The 17,517-nt window shown below is 41.5% G+C and overlaps 1 protein-coding gene across 3 annotated transcripts in view; it reads left to right on the top strand.

Moving 5' to 3' along the window:
- gcgrb (glucagon receptor b) overlaps positions 1 to 10,653 on the top strand; it is a 38,998-nt gene extending 28,345 nt beyond the window's left edge. For 2 of the 3 annotated variants that reach the window (XM_035638194.2, XM_035638195.2), the window contains exons 5-14: positions 1,286 to 1,374; positions 1,676 to 1,782; positions 2,190 to 2,334; positions 3,124 to 3,283; positions 3,993 to 4,053; positions 4,303 to 4,372; positions 7,481 to 7,569; positions 7,747 to 7,891; positions 8,317 to 8,358; positions 8,713 to 10,653. In XM_035638194.2, coding sequence (XP_035494087.1) covers positions 1,286 to 1,374; positions 1,676 to 1,782; positions 2,190 to 2,334; positions 3,124 to 3,283; positions 3,993 to 4,053; positions 4,303 to 4,372; positions 7,481 to 7,569; positions 7,747 to 7,891; positions 8,317 to 8,358; positions 8,713 to 9,114 — 1,310 coding nt within the window. In that variant the 3' untranslated portion in view covers positions 9,115 to 10,653. The remainder of the gene's footprint in view (positions 1 to 1,285; positions 1,375 to 1,675; positions 1,783 to 2,189; positions 2,335 to 3,123; positions 3,284 to 3,992; positions 4,054 to 4,302; positions 4,373 to 7,480; positions 7,570 to 7,746; positions 7,892 to 8,316; positions 8,359 to 8,712) is intronic. The other variant, XM_035638196.2, reaches the window with a different exon arrangement.
- Positions 10,654 to 17,517: the final 6,864 nt, after the last annotated feature.

Below are 17,517 nucleotides of genomic sequence, written 5' to 3'. Positions count from 1 at the left end.
TGACAAAACCTGAGGGAAAACTTTAGTATAAACTCTTCAAAGTGTTCTCGTATGAAGTCATCATATAAAGTGAATGGATAAAGTTTATACGACTTGTCATTTCAGTGCGATGAAAGAACCCAGGGATCTTTTGGATTAACGTGGTTTATATTCTGTACAGTGTGGGAAGAGAAGTTCAACTTGGGGTTTTTTCAGAGAGTGGATGACGTACTAATTGTACAAGAAAAGCTGTCACGTACTGCTATCAACCTGAGACACAGTGTGAAGACTTCAGCAGTGTGAACATGTGTCCTGCGAACAGTGTCAGAGTAAACGGTCTTTTTGTGTAGAATGTGAATTTTCATTTCCACGTTTGCTCCACGAGACTGTTTGCTGCTGATGTTCAACGCAATTTTTCAGTATTTGCCTCTGTTCCACTAAATTTCACCCCAACACTTATTTTCCTATAGAGGTTTGTAGACGCTGTATATTTTGGCCGTAAACAAAGTTTGTTTCATCTTGGATAATTTAGGGCACAGAACAATTTCCTATGTGAAATATGGAAAGATTTTTAACCCCCTGTGTTTTTAGATTTTCAAGTGGATCTGTTCTATCTGCAGCACATAATGATTTACAGTGAAGATAAGATAAGATGAGATAATCCTTAAAGGTGACATATCATGCTCATAGTCAGGTTCATAATTATAATTTGAGTCACCACTTGAGAAGGTTTACACGCTGTAATGTTCAGAAAAGGCATCAGTGTCCTCATACTGCCCATTCCTGCAGCTCCTCTTTTCACCCTCTGTCTAAAACACCTGGATCTCTTTTAGCCCCTCCTCCCGATAAACCACAGAATGCTCTGATTGGCCAGTCTGTTGTGATTGGCCAACCGCTTTCAAAACATGTAGAAAATGTCACACCCCTTCACCAGAAAAGTGGAGGTTCTCAGATTGCAGGTGGGGCTACCCCCAAAAGAGTCCAACTGTGACATCAGAGTGGGAGAGAAATCTGAACCAGTCGTTCAGAGCCAGGCTGTGGGGTTTAGCCAGCTGACAAAAAAACCACAGGGTGGTCTTTTTTCAGTTTGTGCGCTGGCAGCCTCCACTGATACACACATTTATGTGCACAATCACTGAAAAGGGGATTTTTGCATAATATGTCACCTTTAAGTAGACCCACTTTGGGGCAGCAGCAGAGGAGATAGTAGAAATAGAAACATCAGAAAAAGTAATAAAAGGGTAAACATGCAATATAAACACAGGGCAATCTAAAAATCTAAAAATGTGTGAATCTCTGTGAACAGTTCAGCAGGGTCTGGTCTACAGAGTCTGCAGAGAAGATGGTCAGTGGTCAAAAAAGAACACCAGCGAATGTGAGGACGACCCCGATGAGGTGTGTGTGTATAGAGTACGACATGTTTGTGTGTTTGTGTCTGTCTATGAATCTCTGTAAGAAACTGTTACCATGACCGAAGCTGCTTGCAGCGGCAGATGGCTCAACAATAATGGGACTATGACTGATTTCATACCTTAACATGACCTGATCTGAAATGACTCGGTGAAAGTCCTCCCATCTGTTCAATTACTCGTCAGAACCTTGTGGGTTTTTTGCCAGATTTAATCTACATTTCGTGTGTGTGTGTGTGTGTGTGCGTGCGCGCCTGCCTTCACGCATCTCTCTGTTGGTTCTGCAGCAGCAGTATGGACGCATCCTCAGTCAGTTGCGGATCATGTACACCGTGGGCTACTCCCTCTCCCTGGGAGCTCTGCTCCTGGCACTGGGAATCCTCATCACCTTCAGGTAGAACATGTACGAAGAGGACAGCAGGAAAAGAGAGGGGATGAGGAAGAAACAGGTAGAATGAAGGAAGGAAGGACGGAATAAAGAAAGAAAGGGATGGAGATGACAGAGGGAAGTATGACACAGAGAGCAAAAGAGAGGAAAAAAAATGAAACAAATAAAAGATAAGTAAGGAGGTATGAAAGCAACAAAGGCGGGAAGGACGGAAGGGAGAAAATGATGGGACTAGAACAGCAAAAGAGGGAGAAATGAAGCACTGAATGGTCAAAAGTGGACAGTGTGAAATGAAGGACAGAAAGGGATGGAGAGACGGGAAAGACAATGATGGTCATGTTGCTGCATGGGGAGAAGTGAATCCATCATGTGAGAGTCAAATGCCAACACACGCTGTGACCCCTCTGCACCAGGAGGCTCCACTGCATGAGGAACAACATCCACATGAACCTGTTCGCCTCCTTCATCCTGAGAGCGGTGTCCATCCTGGTGAAAGACGCCCTGCTCACCATCACCCTGGACCCCAGGAGCAACAGCGACACGCGGACACACGCCTGGGTCAGCATACTGGGCAGGCCGAGCACTGCACACTTACCTCAACTGCTCCTTTTGGATGACAGTAATGCATTTTATGGGAATTGTAATGAAAATGTCAAACTGAGCTTTAAACAAGTATAGTAGAGCCCAGCCACTTCCCTGAATATTACTTTCTTGCTCCCAACTATTGTGAATGCTACTACTGAACGTAAAATCCAAATGCAGAACAGTGAACATGAAAATCAAACTCCCACTTTGCCTCCCACAATACTTTCCATGTAGGTTTTAAAATGCAAACATTTTATTTTATGGTGAAAATGTTTCATTCAAAGCAAAGTTTAATGTGCTGTGAATTGATTTTTTTTTTTGAATGGATCTAAATGACAGTCACAAGCTATACAATCAACAAGAAAGTGGTAAAATTACTGAAAACATTTGAAAGTGAAACTTTTGTTGAAAGGGATGGAGAGAAAAATTTAATTCTCAGACATAAACTTTTCTTCCAGTCCCACTTACACCTTTAAATATATATCCCATATAAACTAACCAAAGTGCATTGTGTTTGCACCAGTCCACACTGATGTCGCGATGGTACAGAAGTATCAGCCGGCCTACTGGAGGAGCAGTGTTGTCTGTCGGGGAGAGGAGCTCCCTTCATCACCAACTTTCTGCTTTTTGCCTTTGCAGACTTTTTACATACACCAAAAAACCTATACAGCACACTAGAGGAAAAGACGGGGAAAAAAGCATAATATGTCTCCTTGAATTTTTGTGTTCTAAATGCCTCTCTCCTGTATGTGTGTGTACCAGGCTGTGATGTGGTGTCGTGGTGCCATGGTGATGATGCAGTACAGCGTGATGGCCAACAACTATTGGCTGCTGGTGGAAGGAATATATCTGCATAGCCTGCTAGTCATCACCGTGTTTAGCGAGAGGAAGTACTTCTTCAGTTATCTGGCCATTGGCTGGGGTAAGAACCAACACAGACTGTCAAACAGTACTCCCACCTTTAGGTAGATAACAGCTTCTGTCAGACAGAAGACATACAAGTATGTCTTTATTTGAAATATCACATGATATTTAGAATATAAATGAATGAAATGATATATACTGTATAATGGCTCATTCTGAGCTAATGAAAAAACACATTGTAAATCCTACCCACTGGACCTCGATTATGAAAATGCTCAATGAGCGGAGCTTACAGACAACAGTTTGCCATAATATTGACTGAATGATATTCGTGAGTCGCTGTGGCCTGACAGGACAGACACCAGGTTTATGAGCAAATGAGATGTTACTTTAATCATGGATCGTGGATTCAGGCGAAAATGGACTTACATCAGGTTTTTAAAAAAAATACTTTTCAAGTCTTCACTGGGAAACATAAGAACAGAAATATTTGTCTTGGGGTAATAAGGTTTAAACTCTTAATCATATGAGAACAATGTCTAATGCTGTTATTTTATTTAAAGCAATGTCACACTCTATAATTGAATTATCCACTATTTTGTTGGATGGGAAAACAAATATGGCAGGAGGTGCCTCTCTTCTTTTTTTTTGTTTGGGTTAATTTGTCATGTTTACACTGCATCCAATTTACATTGTTCTGCTCCAGCCAGTGTCACAGATATTTACTTTGCTACCTCATGCAAAGTCTGTTCACTTTCTCACCTCAGGTGCACCACTTATCTTCGTGTTGCCGTGGATCACAGTGAAACATCTGTATGAGAACGAGGAGTAAGTTTAATCGATTTCATAATCATCAAATGTAAGACAATTTGTATGTAAGATCTTTTGGCTGTGACCTGTGAGGAGAGAAATGGCTGTAGTTTAATGAATGGCCTCTCATTTTGATTTCCTTCAGTCTGGTCATATTCCAGTGTATGAATATGTGACGACTCTTTGGATACAGCAAGATTTGTAAAATGAGGAAAAAATAATGTATTCATTTTGTGTGTGTGTGTGTGTGTGTGTGTGTGCGTGTAGGTGCTGGGAGAGGAATATTAACATGGGATATTGGTGGATCATCCGGTCTCCTATACTGTTTGCTTATCTGGTAAGACTGTCTGTCTGTCAGCCTGTCTCTTGTTGTTTCATTCTCTGTATGCAATTCAACATTGTGGTGAAATAAATTAAGATTTGCGTGCACACACCCACACACACACACACACACACACACACACACACACATCTCAGAGCAGATATCATCCTTTGTATTGAATAATGTCACAAATTCCTGACAATCATTCTAAGATCAATTACAACATGATCAGTCCTCACCAAAACTGTTGACAGAATATTCCTCTGTGTAGCTTTGAATGGTTTTGTTATGTGGTAAATTTTATTCAAATTCATTCATCAGCAAAGTCTCGTGGGTAAGAAAGAGAGTGACATGAATTTTTTTCACGACATTCTCTTTTTTGCTAAATTTTGTATTAGATTACTCTGACACAGTATAATCAACCAAACAAAAAATCAACTAACCAATCAAATGTATGCATAAAGCATAAGAGCTGACCAACGTGCTGTAAAGACAAGATGAAAGAATGAAACAATAACACGGGGGAATACACTAATGAAAAGAGAAACACTTTATGCAAACAGCCCATCATACTCTGGCATCCTGTACACACTAGCACAGTGCACAGGCAGCCTGTTGAGAAGAAACAGAAAGAAACCTTTTACGTAGAGAATCGAATCAGGGTGACTTGAACGCCGACATACATAAGTATAATTTTTGATCTAATGCTTGAAGGGGTCAGTAGAGGGAGCAGATCCGATCAACGTGGGCAGACTATTCCACAGTCCAGGCCGGGGCTGGTCACCTCTGAGTTTCAGATCAGAGCGAGGGACGCTCATCAGACACATGTTAGACAAGCTTAGGGACATAATGTAATGGATGTAATGGATGAGCTCCAGAGGTCTGTGATATTAATCTGGTTGTAACCCGGCAGTTAACCAACCTGGCATCAACTGTTAGATTTGGTTGTTCCCAACCGTTTTTGACTTGTGACCCTTTGTGAACCTTTTTTTTTAAACAGTTGCACTTGTTGACGGGTTGTGACCACTTCAACAATAGTCATTTGTCCGTGTGCTCAAAGATGCTGGTGTGTTCTGTGCGTAACTCTGAAGTTGCACTCAACGATCGAACACTGCTGCTCCTAAAGAAAAGCAGAGGCAGGTCAGGATTTCACTCCTGCTAAACCGTACTTTCTAATGAAAGTCCAGTTTGAAACAAAAGTTGCTGAATTTGTCGTCAGTTTCTTTTTTTGAAAAGATTTAGCTAAAGTGGTCTGAAAAAGAACAATGACCATAAATTCCCCCTGATGTAGAAACTTTTCGCGCAGAGTAATATTCAAAGAGCAACGGCCACTGGGGAAACTCCTCAGCTGGTCTAATGTCTAGTGTAACTTCGTCACGGCATCTGTCAGTCAGTCAGTCAGCAACAGACATTTATACAGGTGTAAAATATTCAAACTTGTTGCAGATGAAGACACTTATGGCACTCAGACATAGATAAAAAAGCCATTGTAATAGCTTCGTTACAATCTAGTTCATTAGAATCTAGTTGTGACCTCAATACATCATACTTAGAATTCATTGATATTCCCACGATTCCCACCCTGAACTGGTATGTAGACTATTGTTTTTATAGGTGTTGTTGCATATAGATGTTCACCCACCCAACACACACACACACACACACACACACACACACACACACAGAGAGAGAGAAAGAGAGAGAGAGAAAGAAATGAGTTGTGGACTTCCTCTTGTGTGTTCCTGCCTCTTGTTCCCATAGAGACAAACAACATAATGGATGGACACACTTATGAGCACAAGGGCATATTAACAGTAACAGTTGTAAACTTTGTGACCTCATGCAAAAGCGTATGTGTACACACACACACACACACACACACACACTCAAAAATATATTGACGAACCCGCACAGTTCCTGGACTGCGTAAGTCATAACGTCGCTCTGTGGAAAAAATATCTCTTTATTGTAACGGTTGAAATTGTTGCTGTACGGTTGTGTAATAGATGTCATGTCATATGTCATCTCACAACAATTCCAAACAGTTCAACTATTGTTCACACACACACACACACACACACACACACACACTTCAAGAAGAGTTTTGCACTCAAACATAAACTGTCAAGACAACATACACGTTACCAAACTTGGAGTGATAATAACTTGAGTGCTGTAATAATTAATGTTCTCTGTCATCAGAGAGGGTTCTGCGCTAGATCACAATGTGCGTGTGTGTGTCTGTGTGTGTGTGTGGGAGGGGGGGGGGGGGGGGGGGTTGCACTGACCACAGAAACTGTTACTTGATGACAGTCCAGCATTTTAGGCAGACTCTCTGAAATGATTATGCAATGGAGTTCCTTAACTGGCTATCTACAAAAAACATAATAGATCACTATTCTAAACATCAATATAACAGTATTAACATCAATCATCAGCATTAATCGAATAGGATACAATGACAAATGATGAAATAAAAATGGAATCGGTAATGAGAACAAACGGTTCTCTGCTAAAGGAAAAAAGGGGAAATAAACTCATCGAAATAGACGGGCTGTAGCGCCCAGGTGGAGTGTGAAACCTGCCGCTGTTTAGATGAACGCAAAGGTGATATCCTGGCAGGAATCGACAGCAAGGACACACAGAGCTCTTCCTGGACTGCTCTCAGTCGCGCTCCTGTTTGTCGTTTTTATAGCAGTCAGTCTCTGGGTGAGGTGCGGGAGGAGGAGTCCAGGGTCCGTATCTTGCCTCTTTAAATATTCTGCCATCTTTGTTAGCGTTGTTACTTGGTCAATGGTCAAACGGTCAAACTGCGTCTCTAATTCTATTGTTTGATATCAAAAAGGTTACTTTAATCAGCCTACTCATCGCACTACCGCCACCCACAGGCATCAAGGGGTACTCCGTTAGACGTTTACTGCCAACCAATAGCACGAACATAGACGCTCAACAGGAGCTGTACAAATCGATTCTTTGGCGCCACTTGAGATCAACTTTTCTGGATCAATTAAGAGGAACTGAATAATTTCCAGCGGCTCTAGCACAGTGGTTGAAAAATACCTGCAGGACATGTTTTGCTTATTTGACTGCCTCCACTTAAATCCCCTTCTCGTCTTATTTCAGATTAACTTCTTCATATTCATCCGAATTATAAAAATCCTGATGTCTAAACTCAGAGCTCATCAGATGAGATACACTGACTACAAGTTCAGGTGAGAGAACTGTTTCCTGTTTCTAAAAGAAAAAGACTAATTGACACTTGTTGAGAGCAGTGACGGTATGTCAAAAGGTCGAAGGTCATATGTCAATCAAAGGAGCAGCAGCTGATCCTTTTACTCTCTTGTAATATATTGTTTGCAACTATTGCCCCTTTTTCTTCTCTCGTTCAGACTGGCAAAGTCCACTCTGACCCTTATCCCCCTGCTGGGGATTCACGCCATCCTCTTCACCTTCGTCATCGACGAGTCCGTTCCTAAAGGCTCCATGCTGCGTCTCATTCGCCTCTTCTGTGACCTCCTGTTTAACTCCTTCCAGGTGAGTGACGCCCTTACATGGAATTTAAACCCCTGCTATTGGACATATTAACACACAGTGAGTTTTCTTCCCTTTTAGACATGTAAGATAAATCCTTATGCAGGAATTCTTTACTTCCCAATAATATCAGAAAAATGTTGCTCAGTAGCATCACCACAGGGTTCATTTAAACTTGAACTTCAAACAAAGCTGTGTTGTTGACCTTGGTGCATTTATGATGTGTTGCCCAATATAATGGTATTTGTAATTTGCAGATTTTCGTGGTGCCCAGGCATCAGTAATATCTGGGTATTTGATGATAATAATGAAAAGATAAAATATTTAGAGCCTTGTCCTTCAAAACCCAGGTAAAATTAGAAAGTGTCACTGATTTGTTATTCAGTATCTATATGACTAAAATATTAAAAATCCACCTTCCATTCCAGGGCCTGCTGGTCGCCATCCTCTACTGCTTCGTCAACAAAGAGGTGAGACAGACGTGTTCACATGTAAGGCACCACTTTAATTTAATATCCCCCATAACTGCGGTTCCTCATTTTCCTTTTGTGGCGAAGGTAAATTAGACGTTTTTCATCATTATGTGTTCCTGACACTGGCTTTTATCAATCTTTTTATAACTCTGAGTCCCACTTCATTCTTTTTCTACAAAGTGGGGCAGACACAGCATCATCCATTTGCTAATCTCTAAATCTTTAAATGTATTCTTTGGCAACGAGACGTCCATCTATTAAAGTGCTCGGTGCTCTTATTTAATCTTCATCGCAAATCTTCATGCGTCTGTCCGCCGTCTCTACTCCCTCTGCTATCCCATCATCCCTCAGGTGCAGTCAGAGATGCTGAAAAAGTGGAAGAGGTGGAAGCTGGGCAAGGACATTGACGAGGAGTACCGCCACACCCACAGCCAGACGCCGCACGTCAAAAGTGGCAGCCTCGCCGCCGGCAATCTGACTGATGACCCCAGCGGTGACTCACCTCGCCTCAACAAAACGGACCGAGGCCTGTCGTGCTCCGTCGCACCGGACGAGAACCGCCGACTGGTCCCCTCCTACAGCAACGGGACCGGGAAGAGCCGGCCCGCCAAGGCCAGAGGCTCCCTGCGGTTCTCTTTCCTGCCACAGCGAGGCCCCTCCAGCCATGCCAGCACAACCACAGAGCACGTGTGTCTTGAGGAGAGGGGACAGTGCCGCGTATACCCTCTGAAAGGAGAGGACACTAATGTCTGAGGATAAGCCTGCTCTGAGCCCACTGTCACGGACACTCACACTGATTGCGCTTATCGGCGTTTCAGATCAGTGTTTATCATGGGCCAACAAGACAGCCTGAGAGGGAATGAGGAGAATGAGGACTGAGGAGAATGCTCAGCCCTGCATAACATTGCAGGGAATACAGTTTCCACCTGCATAGTTGCAAATGAATATGTATTGGTTTAAGGACCTTGAGCAAAAAAAGAGGAGCACTCAATGATTTCAAACATCAGTAATGACTGAGCTCCGTGTGGGTGTGTGCATGATGTCATGTCAACCCTTTGACTCCGACCCAGCGCACATCCTTCCATGTGTGCTGCTGGTGCCATTGTGAGTCAAGCTTGTGTTGTGCGTCTGTTTGCAGCAATGGACGCTCGTTCTCCTACAAATTTTTTGTTTTTATTTTGCGAATTTTATGAATGTGGACTCCAGCGTGACTCTTGACATCGTGATACGGACACGAGAGAGTGGGGACCACGCACTGCTATCACACAGTGTTTGCCACACTCAGGCAGCCTCACAGATGATGGATGCTTCCATCTTCAAGACTGTCGAAGGATTTTTAAGTTATTGTGGTTTAAACCAAACAAGAAAATAATAAACTCCTTTTGTGCATTTTACATCAGTTGAGTGAAAGGGTTATATCCCTTTTTTCCTCTCTTTTTTTCTGTGCAAATGCTACACGTCTCTTTTAAACAGGTTTTCCTGTCTGAATGTATATGAACAATGGAGACATATGTAACACTGAAACAAAGTTTAACTGTATAAATGTAAGAAGAAATACACACGTCCACAGTTACCGAGCGATGAAACTTGATCTTAAATCTTAATTTGCCTTCGCACAGCCTCGCAAAGTTGGCCCAGATCATCATCACCATCATCATCACCATCATCATCATCATCATCATTATCATCGTCATCATGTGGCTCCAGTCATTGTCCCTACAGCAGCACATTCATTCAGTTACCCAGTATTTCTTTGAAAGAATCAAGCAAAGGCAGAAAATTACATTTTCTTTTGCACAGAATACAACATGTACAGTTGAGAGAAGCTCTTTTATATGGCAGGGAGGTTTTTAAATTGAAGGTGTTACATTTCATACACATAATGTGAATAGTTTGTGTTGTTAAGAGCATCACATTGCCAATGGAGAACCAGATCTTTTTTTTTAGGTCAGGGCTTGTTTTTCATGACACAAAATGTGCCTCACAGAACCACTTTTATTACTTTGGCTTATATTCAGTTTAGACATTTGCTGGATATAACTTTCAATAGATCTCAGTCATAACGGAGCCAACAAAGATTTTCACAAGGACATTCCTAATGAAGTTCTGGATCAAGGATGGAAAACAAATATTGTTTGAAGGGCAGTGCACTGTATAATGTAAATAATGATAAAGGTGAATATTATAAAGACAAAGACGGTGTAAGGGTGGAGGGATGTGTTGTCGTTGTGTTTTTGCTTGCCAGGTGACTCAGAAATGGAAAACGAACATGACTAAATTTGTGTTTTTGCAGAACCTGATCGTGCCTGTCTTTTTATTTAAAATGTTGCTGTTGTCAGAAGCGGCACAGAGCAAGCGATGTCGGAAGTGAGAGGTTTTATATGAAAGCCAAATTGTTGTGTTTCTTGTGTCTCTCTGGATCCAATTAAAGTGAAGTCTGTCAGCAAAAAAAAGTTTCCGATATGCTGTGTCAATATAGAGACAGTAATGTTACTTTGAGATTGTTTGATTCTTATGCTGCTGCAAATGAATATTCTGATCAGGAGCTGAAGTTTTATTTTTTAAATTACGTTTAACTGACATTTTGTGGAGCATTTCATGGCAAGTTATTCCACACCATGCTTGACTGCAAAGCCGATCGCCGGACTTATTATCAATCAACACGCATGTTTCCATTACTTCAATGTTAAATAATAGACTCATCTGAGTCTTGTTGTGCAGAAGGTAATAAGTTGTCAGCGGATGAATTATAGATTGGCCACGCACACATGTCCAATGACGTGTGTGTATGTGTGTTCTTGTGTGTGATTGATCTGGAAACCTCTGTGAAAACACCCCCCTCATCATGCTCGTATGACATAAACCACTGGAGGCGGCCCGACGGCCCGGCTTGCATCTGAAAGCAGAGAATATAAACTAAGGAACAATGTCTCACAAGGGAATTGCCCGACTGACAGGTCAGGAAAAGACGGATATTATTCCATGAGCGACTATATCCTTGCATCAAAAAATGCACTTTTGAAAAAAGCAGATTTGGGTGTTAAAGAAGGTGTTAGATATAATAGATCATTACAGCACGCTGATGCAACGCTGAGGTGAAAATAACAACAACAACAACAACAGCCTCACGACCAATGAATAACATAACCAGTTTTTGTCATTGTATGGTTGGAAAACACATTTGATCTGCCTTTTTGGAGACATTGTGGGTTTAATTGTGGAGTGTTCCTGCATCTCACCCGACTACAATGGGACAATGAAATGAAAACTAGGTTGGTCATGACACAAAAAACACTTGAAAAAATGATGAGGTAACTCTGGTTTTACCGAAGTAAAACCATGTTCCCAACTTCTCTTACTTTCATCAGGCTCAAGGGACCCGGCATGAATTGCCAATGATTTATTGACCCTCGTAAATATGTAAAACCAAAACAATAACATAGCAATAAAAATATTTAAATGTGTACAATAGCAATTCAAGCCAAACTTACATGACAAGTGTAGCTGGAATATCGTAGCTGGTCTCTTGTTGAATACTCGGTGTCATCGCTTACAGTATACTGCAGTCAGTCTGAGTGGCATTAACATGATTTATGTTTTCACTATGCAGGTTGTTGTTACCTCTCCTTGGATCACACTAACAAATCTAAGGGCATTGAAGGTCTTCATTGGATTCATGAAAATCCAAGACTTTTACCTTTTGTTGTGATGCAGACGAGGTCTTCAGCTTCTCTGACGTCAACATTGTGCGAGACACCTTTTGCATTGGGTAGCTACAGTTAGGGCTGCATGGCGTTTCAATCCAGAATCCCAGCATGCATGTAGTTCACTTCATTTAGATTTGTTTTCCCTTTGACAAATTGACAAAACTCTTCTGCAAAGAGAATTCTTGTGGGCCGTCGGACTGTGCGGGGATTCTTATACAAGCAATTGGCAGAAAAAACTTTTAATTTCTGAGTGCCAGCACAATTTACTTTGTATAAACTGACTAACATAATCTGAATGTGTAAACACCGGAGGGGCACTTTTGTTACCTTGTCTGAAAACCTATTTCACATTTGTGTTTCATTACCTCTAACTCTGAGATCAGAGAATTACAATAAAACAAGCAAAAGCTTATTTCACAATTCTCAGGCAAAACGGATCAAATTGTGGATTTTGTTCTGCTCTACCAACACAGGCAACATCTATTTTGAGGACTGTCTAATGCTCCCGATGGGCATTAGTGATGATGCAAATCTGCAGGGAGGATTGCGGAAAATACATTATGTACATGAAGGGTCACAGTGGTCAGAAATCTTCCACACATCCTCCCTTAACCTCCCCCTCAGGATCAGTCTGCTGAAACCATCTGTCTGTGGTAAATTCATTTAATTGAAGAGAAGCCCAACCACCCAAAGGAAAATTGATTGAAGATATGTAAAAACACCTCTATTCCAGGTATTAATGAAATCTCTACCACATATCTTCTGGTCTGTTTGAAAGATCTATGTGAAAGATCGTCACGAGTCCTGCAAACATCTCCGGCTCCATAGAATTCTCCCGTCTGGTGAAAGGTGTTATCGGCACGAGGTGGGGCAGGTCATCATAACCCGAGCACCGTCTTCAAAACAGAGGCCACTGTGATTACCGAATAAATTATTAAATATATTCAATTTGGTATGGCATGAATAAATCTGCTATTGAAAGGCACAATCCAATTTTCTTCATCGGTTGCCTAACATTTAGTCAGAGGAATTTGTTTTGAAATCACCAGCTTCATCATTGCAGTGTTAGTGAGTGTGTGTGTGTGTGTGTGTGTGTGTGTGTGCGTGTGTGAATGTCTTTGTATATGGGTGTGTGTCAGATTTTCTGAGTGAATACCTGTTTCCATCTTTTTGTGTTGCCTCAGTCTATGACTTCCTTTGGTTAAAAACTAGGAAAGGAAGTTGTAAACACGCGCCACACGAACTCAGGAGGTGTTATTTTGGGATCAGGACAAAAATGGCTTGGCGTGAAGCAGAAATCAATCAGCTGTGGCAGGTCTATTGTGGTACTTCAGTCTTAGAACACGTAAAGACTGGGTGAGGTTTAACAGTCCCAACAACAGTGAAAGAAGAGGAAAAAGCCCTGTTCTTATTTGTGTGAACAGTGTGTGATATGGGTCTATTTGCGTTGGGGTGGTCGGAGTGTATGTCTTGCATAAAAATCATGACACGCCTCGTGAGTACAATGCAATTAGGTCTGTGATACGAATCAAATGTTTTTCCCACAGCGATGCCTTAACTATTGCGGTCCTTCCCCTTGTGTTTAATCGTCACACGGAAAAGACTCAGACTTTCTGAAATGAGCAATTCTCTGTATTTCAAGAAACAACATGCTATAACTGTGATCCTCGGATAAAGTTGTTTAGAGTGTTGTTTTGCTCTTTGTTACATAGAGACACGTTCATAAAAGGAAACGGGGATGTACAGTGGCAGCAGACTTTGCAAGACATTTTTGAGCTATTTAAAAAATATAGTAATGTGCTGACATATGACAATGTTCGACAGTGAAAATGGACGTCACGGTGGGTTGTCACTTGAGCGTAACTCAAATCTGTTTGTTTTACAGACACAAATCATTCTGTTTATACTTGTCACAAGAAAAAAATGGTCAAGTATGATTCCTCATAAATTACACCATCTATTTACACTTTTTCTATAATGCTAACAGCTTCATTCATGGTTTGCAGTATTTTAACCCTCTAAGCCATTTTTTCCTATTTTTGGTCCACCGCGTCACCTCGTGTAATAATGCTTGTCAAACCTCAACCCTGTAATGTACAGTCAAGTTATATACATCTTAGGCTATCAGAATATGTATGCTTCAGTGATATCACATGAATGTATAAATATTTATATGACCATAAATACAAAAGAAAAAACTAAACGGAAATCAAACCTCACAGACATTCATCATAATGACACACCAAACAACAATGATGAAGATGTTTTCCCCTTGAAAGCTGTTCTTTGAAGCCTTGGCTATAAGATGAAACAATCCAAAACATTCTTACTAATGCAAATCAAAAGTTATCTACATTTTTCTACAAATATTCAATATTCAACGCAAAAAGACACTTGCGCCATTCTGCAAAGCCGTCCCTGTCTGCAGTGACACAGAGGAGTGTCAGAGGTAGTAGTAGGAGTAAACAGGAGGAGTGAGAGGTCCTGTTTTCAGTGTAAAATCTTTGTTTTTTTAGAGCAGTCGACAACAGAGCATCTGATTGGTACAACTCTGTAACAAAGCCTCTGATTGGTCAAGTGGATCTAAAAATGGACGGCTAAAAGTTTGCGAACAACAACAGAAGCCTTTTACATCTTGAAAAACCAGTCGTTCACTGTGGGATTTATCATCATGGACATGTTGTAGAAAGTCTCCGACCGAAAAGACACTGAAGTTCCAGGCCGCGCTACAAATCGCCTGAAAGGGCCACGATCCAGCCCTGCCTGGAGCGGCGCAAGTGTCAGCTTCCCGTCAAAAGAAACCGTAAGTTGCTGGCATGAACTGATCAAATGTTATAGAGGACTTCTCTAACATGACGCATTTTCTGTCGCATACGACAGGTTCGGGCTCAGACAGTTAATGTTGATCAGAGATTAGACTTTGATTGACATGTGCTACATTCATTAAAAAAAAGGCATATAACAAGCTCCTTTGAGTAAAATTTCAACCTAATAGCTGGCTGCCAAAACCCACAACCCAGTTACACAACTAGGAAGGCATTATGAACATACACGCACACACACACACACACACACACACACACACGCACACAGCTAATGTCTTCACAACATTTAGCTTTCTTATGAATTGCGCATAAATAGTTCAAGTGTGTTTGTACCCAAAATATACCCTTAAGGTCGGTGCTGGAAGGAGCACTAATATTTCACAAGTGTTACAGTCGGCACGAGCTGCACTGGTACAAGCTGCACAACTTCCATGCGCATGATGATATGAGCAAATTCCCTCCCTGAACAAACACAGTGATTGAAAGGGTCCGTTTGATTTATTGTTCCCATTGACCTACTTTGGATTTTTTCACTACTGCTACGAACTTAATTGATTTAATTTAAACCCGGCAAAGACGAATGATGAATGATTCAAACAAATTTCCAAACATTTCGGGGTTTTGCTGAGGCATAGTTGGTTTTCATACCTTGTTTCAGAAAATAGAAAAAAGGGTCAAAGGAACAGGCTTTGGTTGAAGAATCCCCAAATCATACATAAACCAGAATGCAAAGAACAATTGCTCTGAAATATAAGTGAGTCGAAGTAACAGAGAATGTGGTGGTTAAAGTGCGGAGAACAACAACGTCCAGGGATTATGATTCAGAGCTGTTGAGGGCCAGACGGAGGAGGCAGAGAGCCGCAGGACCCTCCAAAGCAATGTGATATGTGACATGATATAACCTTATATCATATATAATAAAATACCATAATGTAATATACTACAGTATGAAGCACTAAAGGCTGGTGTTGTTGTACCAGCAAGAACTACAATCTACTTTCTCCCCTGACCAAAACTGTGTGAGCAGCAAGTGAGCAGAGCAGCGGCAGCAGCTTCGTTCTTCCTGTGTGTTCACGAAACGTGTTCGGGTTTACGATGTTACATTATTACATTTACGAGTGCAGGGTGCAATTTGCCGGAGGGGAAGCATGGGATTTCCCCCTCTCTGGTCTGTATAGCCCTGTCACTGCTGAATTATTTTTATCACTCGCTGGGAACAAAATGTACCCGCCGGGTGAGTGATCAGTGCTACTTCACCGGTAGACCATATAAAATACCTCAAATAGAAATATTTAAACTAACAGTCTATAGTGGGCTGGAACGATAAAATCCGAAATGGACCACCCACAGTCAGCGCTCGCGCTCGTGAGACAATATATGACATCGCGGCTATAATTTACCTAATGATCCTGGTTCCATTAGCCTTGATCAATGCACAGATTTATCGGAATGTTCAATGAAGCTCAAATATTCGGAAGGGGGATTTGATTCTTGCAATTTTTGTTTCGTTGTGCATGTGTAACGTGCAATGTGCCAGCCAATCGAGTGCAGTGTGTGTAAACCTCACTCGCCGACACCTTAAGATACCTGCTCGCGACAGACGCCAGTGCCCAGGGGTTTTAGCCCCCTAGGATTATTATCATCATCATCACCATGTCTGTACAAAATGTAATGGAAATCCATCTACTTTCTCAAAGTAAATTACAGCAACAAGACTTGTCCTACTTTTGATGCAACAAAAGGCATGCTTGGTCTGTTGGTGCAACCTCACTCTTTTCAATCAAATGCTAATAATGGAAATTTCTGCATTATATGCAAAGTATATGGCATTTTTTTCAATAAGTCTGTGTCTCATTAAGTGCGGAACCAACTAGCAAGAGATGAAAAAGGAAACATTAGCTTTTGTTCACTTGCTGGTTGCTATGCAAAGTATTTTGGGCTGTGGACCCAAAATTGTGTGTTTGTCTGCAGGTCCACGAGGAGCGTGGTCTTCATTGTGCCTTCTCAACATTGGCCCTGCAGGCCAAGTGACTGATACAGAATGCAGATGAGTGAGGGCTCATTAAGTCCAAATAAATGTAACAGCAATAAAAATGGACAGAGATATATGCTGATTTCGTCTTCACTTGGCTCAGACTTCCATGAGCACTAATGGCTTGTCAGCTCATCTCCCAGAAAAATGATTTCTCCTCAGCCCTGCAACGTATCCTTCTCTCAGGTTAACTATAGTCTCCATGTCTGAAACAACCTCATCCGACGGGATGAGCCGCATGTCTTTTTTTTCCCACATATGTACCTGACTACAGAGAATTTAAATGAAGAAGTGAGGAAAGCGGTCGATGTAGGAGCCCAGAATAACACACTACAATATTAAACACTGATTGATGTGACCACTGATTACCCAAATGACAGTGAGTGGTGAATGGAAGAGCAATCTCCACAAAGCACAGGAATAATATAGATTCAGTTCATTTCTGCTTGCATCAGATCGTATGATTATCCTCAATGTTATTATAGCTTCAGTCGCGGAAAAACCTTGCTCCAACACTAGCTGCAAATACTGCCCCGTCGCTCTGTAAATAAGAGCCAGTCTGAACCCAAACAGCTGAATGAAGGTTAACCGT

Source organism: Scophthalmus maximus, chromosome 8 (assembly GCF_022379125.1).
Source record: "Scophthalmus maximus strain ysfricsl-2021 chromosome 8, ASM2237912v1, whole genome shotgun sequence".
Lineage (NCBI taxonomy): Eukaryota > Metazoa > Chordata > Actinopteri > Pleuronectiformes > Scophthalmidae > Scophthalmus > Scophthalmus maximus.
The sequence above is the reverse complement of the archived record's forward strand: the minus strand, read 5'-3'. Positions and strand labels throughout refer to the sequence as shown.